The sequence below is a fragment of the Lycium ferocissimum genome, unplaced genomic scaffold (genome assembly GCF_029784015.1).
Source record: "Lycium ferocissimum isolate CSIRO_LF1 unplaced genomic scaffold, AGI_CSIRO_Lferr_CH_V1 ctg2601, whole genome shotgun sequence".
Classification (NCBI taxonomy): domain Eukaryota; kingdom Viridiplantae; phylum Streptophyta; class Magnoliopsida; order Solanales; family Solanaceae; genus Lycium; species Lycium ferocissimum.
Genome location: NW_026722643.1, coordinates 62542 through 68541, shown reverse-complemented (window position 1 = coordinate 68541; position 6000 = coordinate 62542). Strand labels below are relative to the sequence as shown.

At 36.2% G+C, this 6000-nt stretch overlaps 1 protein-coding gene across 1 annotated transcript; it reads right to left on the bottom strand.

Moving 5' to 3' along the window:
• Window positions 1-1547: 1547 nt before the first annotated feature.
• Window positions 1548-2591, bottom strand: LOC132043626 (uncharacterized mitochondrial protein AtMg00810-like). Its single transcript, XM_059434103.1, has one exon. It carries the CDS (start codon window positions 2589-2591, stop codon window positions 1548-1550), a length of 1044 nt encoding a protein of 347 aa, XP_059290086.1.
• Between the last annotated feature and the right edge of the window lie 3409 nt (window positions 2592-6000).

Genomic DNA, 6000 nt, shown 5'->3' with positions numbered 1-6000 from the left:
AAATCTATACTGTCAAAAAAGAAACAAACATAATTATATAATATACAAAGATAAAATAGAAAAGTATATCTAAATAAAAGCCTCCAACTTTTGGTAGTTCAATTTTATTATATGACATAATTTTCTGTTTAGCTTATTTTAAAACTTCAAAAGTAGCCCAACGTCTCTTTGACTTTTCATCTTCCACTGTAATAATTACTCTACATGCTTCTACTTAACTCTTCCTTTTCTGCTGTAATTGTTATTCTCGGATAATAAAATAAACTGTAGTTTAAATGTCAGATAAAGCACGAAATTATAGCTTCACGAAACTATAGCTTCTAGTTGTGCCATCTCGGGTAATAAAATGAACTGTAGTTTAAATGTCAAATAGCTTACTGAAATCCCGTATGACTCGAGTGAATAACTGAAGTCTGAAATCTTCGATCTATCAAACGTGCTTCTGTAACATTTACTCCAAACTTTTTCACGGTGTAAATTGAAATTAGAAAAAACAAATGAAGCATATTAAATTCCATCAAAGATACCTACTCTTAACTTTTTCACGATGTAAATTGAAATTAGAAACAAAAACAAAGTATATTAAATTCGATCAGCCTAGCACGTGCGAGATCCGACATTCCTCAAGTGGAATTTCGTGTAAGAAAAAGTGTTCTACTAAACTATAAGTGCTTTGTAGTCTGAACAAAATTCATTTGTTTTCCCTGTTTCTTTCATTATTTATACTATATATTAGGGAGGAGGCATTTCTTTAACAGTTGACTTTTGGATTTCTTTTATATAAAAACTTTGGAATTCTAGCTCAATATAAAAATTGGTGAGGCTTTGGGATTTAATAACGGGAAGAAACGGTAGTTTGAGTTATGTGCTCCATAATGGAAGAAACGGTTGTTCCTTTAATAAGGACTCCAAAAATATTAACATAAAATAAATAGAAAATTATGCACGATTTCCACAATTCAAGAAGGCTTTCAATTGTCCATAATTATTTTCATTAATTGTTGCAACATTTCATTTGTCTTTGGAAGAATAAACTTAAGCACATTTAATTTAATTAAGAGAGTTAAATGAGTGTTTTTACATGGAAGATAAATGAGAAAATAGGAAAAAGGCCAAAAAAAGGAAAAAAAAGATAAATAAATTTCTAGGCCATAGAGAGGTGCCACATCACTTTTCTATTGCCTAGCTTTATATTATATATAGATATAGATATAGGTAGATTAAATTATGTAAGTTTGCTTTCTCAAACTACGCATGCATAAAAATTTATGTTCAAAGCTGGAATGGAAATTCAGATGAAAAACAATTAGAGAAGATGAGCTAAGGAGAGAACTGGAAGTTGGGGAATTTCAGATATTTCATTGATACCAAAAAAAATCTGTACAGTGGTCCTAATATATATAACACTCTTACCGACCTAATCACTACTAATCACAAAATATCTAGTAACTAATCTAACCAACTACAACTCATCACTAAGTTAGTTACAAGATAGTGCCATCTGTTTCCAGCTGGCATTTCCAGCTCATTATTCTCAATACTCCCCCTCAAGTTGAGGGTTGAAAAACATTTAACAGCCTCAACTTGCTCAGAAGATAGCTATGTTGTTGTCCTCCCAAAGCTTTAGTGAGTATGTCAGCTTCCTGTTCATTTCCACATATGTGCATTGCCTTGATGATCCCCTTTTGAATTTTTTCTCTCACAAAATGACAGTCTATCTCTATGTGCTTAGTTCTCTCATGGAAGATTGGGTTTGCAGCTATTTGCAATGCAGCTTTATTGTCACAGAATAGATCAACTGGCAATTTCACACTAAAGTTCATTTCTTTCAACAGCCCCACAAGCCATATTATTTCTGCCACTGCTGATGCCATGCTCCTGTATTCAGCTTCAGCAGTACTTCTTGAAATTGTTTCTTGCTTCTTTGATTTCCATGATATCAATGACTTCCCTAATTTCATACAATAACCTGTGACTGACTTTCTTGTTACTGCACATGATGCCCAGTCTGAGTCACAAAATGTTGTGAGTGTATTGTCCTTATTACTGCTCAACAAAACTCCCAGACTGGTTTTCCCTTCAGATATCTTACTACATGAAGTGCAGCGTCCGAATGAGACTGTTTTGGAGCATGCATAAACTGACTTAAAGTTTGTACTGCATATGAGATATCTGTCCTTGTCATAGCCAAATAAAGCAACTTTCCCACTAATTTTTGATAGGCACCTCTGTCTATCAACGAATGGATCATCACTACTCTTCTTAATCTTATCTACCAGTAGTGGATCATTGCTATCCTGCTCTTTAAAATATTTGTCATACTCAGCAGTAGTAAGTTTCATATGTTGCTCTAAAGGTGTTATAGCAGGCTTTGCCCCTGCTAGTCCCCACTCTGAGACCAGCTCTAGTGTGTACTTTCTCTGTGTCATGAGAATGCCTTTGCTTGATCTGAGGAACTGTATCCCCAAGAAGTACCTCAGTTCACCTATGTCTTTAATTTTGAAATTTTGTTGTAACGTTGACTGAGAAGCTTTGATAAGATTCAAATCATTTCCAGTAATTAACAAATCATCTACATATATAAGGATCATCACCAGACTTTGTCCATCCCTTTTAGTGAACAAAGAATAATCATGTTTACTCTACTGGAAACCTGATCTTAACAATGCATTGGTAAGCTTGATATTCCACTGCCTAATGCTTGCTTGAGACCATATAAGGATTTTTTTAACCTACACACTTTAGGTGCTTTAGATGGATCTGTAGAGTATGTTGTCTCCCCCTTACTGCCAAAACCTTGAGGCAGTAGCATAAACACTTCTTCATGAAGATCACCCTGGAGGAAAGCATTAAAGACATCCATTTGGAAAACAGGCTAGTCATGCATAGCAGCTAAAGAAAGGGCACACCTGACAGTGACCATCTAGGCCACAGGGGAAAAAGTATCATGGTAGTCTATCCCCTCTTGCTGAGTATATCCTTTTGCAACTAGCCTAGCTTTGAACCTTTCTACAGTCCCATCAACATTGTACTTAATTTTGAATACCCATTTGCATCCAATGGGATGCTTCCCAGCTGGTAAGTCAACTACCTCCCATGTTTGATTAGATTCAAGAGCCTCAATTTCTTGTTTCATAGCAAGAACCCATCTGTCATCATGAATTGCTTCAGAGTGATTTTGAGGTTCAGTGGTAAGTGAAAACTTGGAGAGATAGGCTTGATAGAGTGGACTAAGATGAGAGTAATCCACAACTAGATTGATAGGATAGGAAGATCTGGAGACAGACTGAGAATGGACATAGTCAGATAACCAAATAGGAGGCTTAGTAGCTCTCGTAATCTTCTTAGTAGGAAGAGCATTAGATGGAGGAACAGGTATAGAAGTAGTAGAAGGAGAAGAGGGTGAAGAATCAGAGTGCTGTGGGGAGAAGGAAGAAGGAGAAGGTGCATCAGGGGAAGAAGTAGGAATATGAGGAGATGGATCAGGTGAAACATCAGGATGTAAGGAGGAAACTGAATCTAGAGGAAGAATGGGAAGATTAGTGTCATGGTCATTAGGAAAATAAGCAGGATCTAGAGGTGATGGAGATGGTGATGTAGTGGCAATAAGGTTCTTGAAAGGAAAAATATGTTCTCTGAAATGAACATCTCTACTTACAAAAAAATTATGAGAATTCAAGTTGTATAATCTATAACCCTTTTGGACAGCTGAGTAACCCATAAACACAGCTGGTATGGCTCTAGGTGCAAATTTATCAGGAGGATTAGGATCTGTGGCATAGCATAAACAACCTAAAGTTCTCATGTGTGTCAGAGAAGGTGGTGTACCATGAAATTTCTCATAAGGTGAAATACCTTGGAGGATAGAAGATGGAAGTCTATTTATGATATAGGCTGCAGTAAGTACACAATCACCCCAAAATTTTATAGGTATATGACCTTGGAACCTTAATGATCTTGCTATCTCTAGGAGATGTCTATGTTTGCGCTCAACCACACCATTTTGTTGTGGGGTGTAAACGCATGTCCTTTGATGAACAATACCAAAAGACTGAAACAAGGAATTGCATTCAGAATTCACAAATTCAAGACCATTATCAGACCTAACTGTTTGTATGGTAGTACTAAATTGAGTTTGAACTAGAAGAATAAAATTTCTCAAGTGCAGAATACAATCACTTTTGAATTTTAGAAGAAACAGCCAAGTCATTCTACTGAAATCATCCACAAGAGTAAGGAAGTATTTATTTCCATTACAAGCACTATGTTTATAGGGACCCCATACATCCATATGCACTAATTGAAAAGGTTTCATAGAAGTAGTCTTATGAACTGGGAAGGGAATTCTAGTTTGTTTAGCAACAGGACAAACATGACAATTACAAATATCAGATTTATCTATAGAATCCTTTATAGCTGGAATTTGACTAAGAACATGAGCTGGTGCATGCCCAAGTCTTTGATGCCACACAGTGCACTTTGCAGAGGGAAATGAAGCTGAAAAATAAGTGGTAGGTGGACAGGTGATGGTGATTTGGTAGATAGGATGTAGAGTCCATCTTTCTCCTTACCAATCCCCTTCACCTTGCCATTGTAAAGATCCTGAAGAAGAAAAAAATCAGGATAAAATGACACAAAACATTGTAAGTCTCTGGTTAATTTTGAGACAGATAACAGATTGAACTTAAAATGAGGGATATAGAAAACATCTTTAAGCACTTGATCCTTGTCCAAATGACAAGTTCCTTTATCAGTTATTGTAGCTAGATCACCATTTGGCAAATTTACTTGATTTTGTTTTGAGTTGGCAACAGGAAAACTAGATGACATTAGATTCAAGGATGAAACCATATGATTTGAAGCTCCTGTATCAACCACCCAAAATTTAGTCTTAAAACCAGTAAGAAAGCAGTTAATTTTACCTGCCATGTTGGCTACTCCTTCAGGAGATTCCTCTTTGTCAATCAGGCTGAGTAGTTTTTGGAACTGTTCTGTTGTGAATGCCTGTCTTTGGAACTGGTCAGCAGTGATCTTTGGCCTAGGTGTTCCAACAGGTACAGTAGATGTTGTACTTTGCACACTTTCATCCATTAAGTTCATTGCTGCATTATTAGCACTGTAATTACCAGATCTCTGCCCATTCATGTCTCTATTCCCAGTGTTATTGTAGTGTCCTCCTCTAGGGACATTGTTTTCCCTTTCTCTATTCCTAGTGAACTTAAAACCAGGTAGATAACCAATCAATTTGTAGCACTGATCTTTAGTATGCCCCTTGAGATGACAAAATTCACATTGAATATTGGAATTCCTTCTTATTCTTATGTTATTATTGTTCCTTGAAAAAACAGCTGCTGCCATAGCTGATGATTCTCCTTCCTCAAATTGTCCTTTTGGGAAAGGGCTATGTATGACCATACTTAAATGTGCTTGCTGACTTTCTTCATGTATTATCAGAGAATATGCTTGATTCACAGAAGGTGTTAGAGTCATCATGAGGATTTGACTTCTAGATTGATTATAGTTCTCATTCAAACCTCCTAGAAACTGCATTAGCTTCTGTTGCTCTAGGTGTTCTATGAATCCCTTTGATTTATCACAATTACAAGTAGGAGGTGGTACAAGTGACTCATATTCCTTCCATAGTTCACTTAACTTTGAGAAGTAAACAGAAACAGTAAATGTACCTTGAACTAGAGTTGCAATTCCTCTGTGTACATGATAGACCTTTGTAGCATTTATTTTGTCAAAACGTTCCTTGAGATCCATCCAAACTCTATGTGAATTTGATGAATACACAATTCCATTCACCAGATCTTTAGACACTGAGCTCATTATCCAGGATAGTACAACAGCGTTAACACGCTCCCATTGATTCGCCATTTGACCTTCATAGCTTTCCTTCACACATGTTCCCTCAACAAACCCAATTTTGTTTTTACCTAACAGTGCAATTCTCATCGATTTACTCCAGAGAGTATAATTTTCCATTCCAGTTAAGAG

What these genes read in the sequence shown, in the direction of transcription:
- LOC132043626 (XM_059434103.1), bottom strand. Translation starts at nt 2,591, where the DNA reads ATGATCCTTATATATGTAGATGATTTGTTAATTACTGGAAATGATTTG.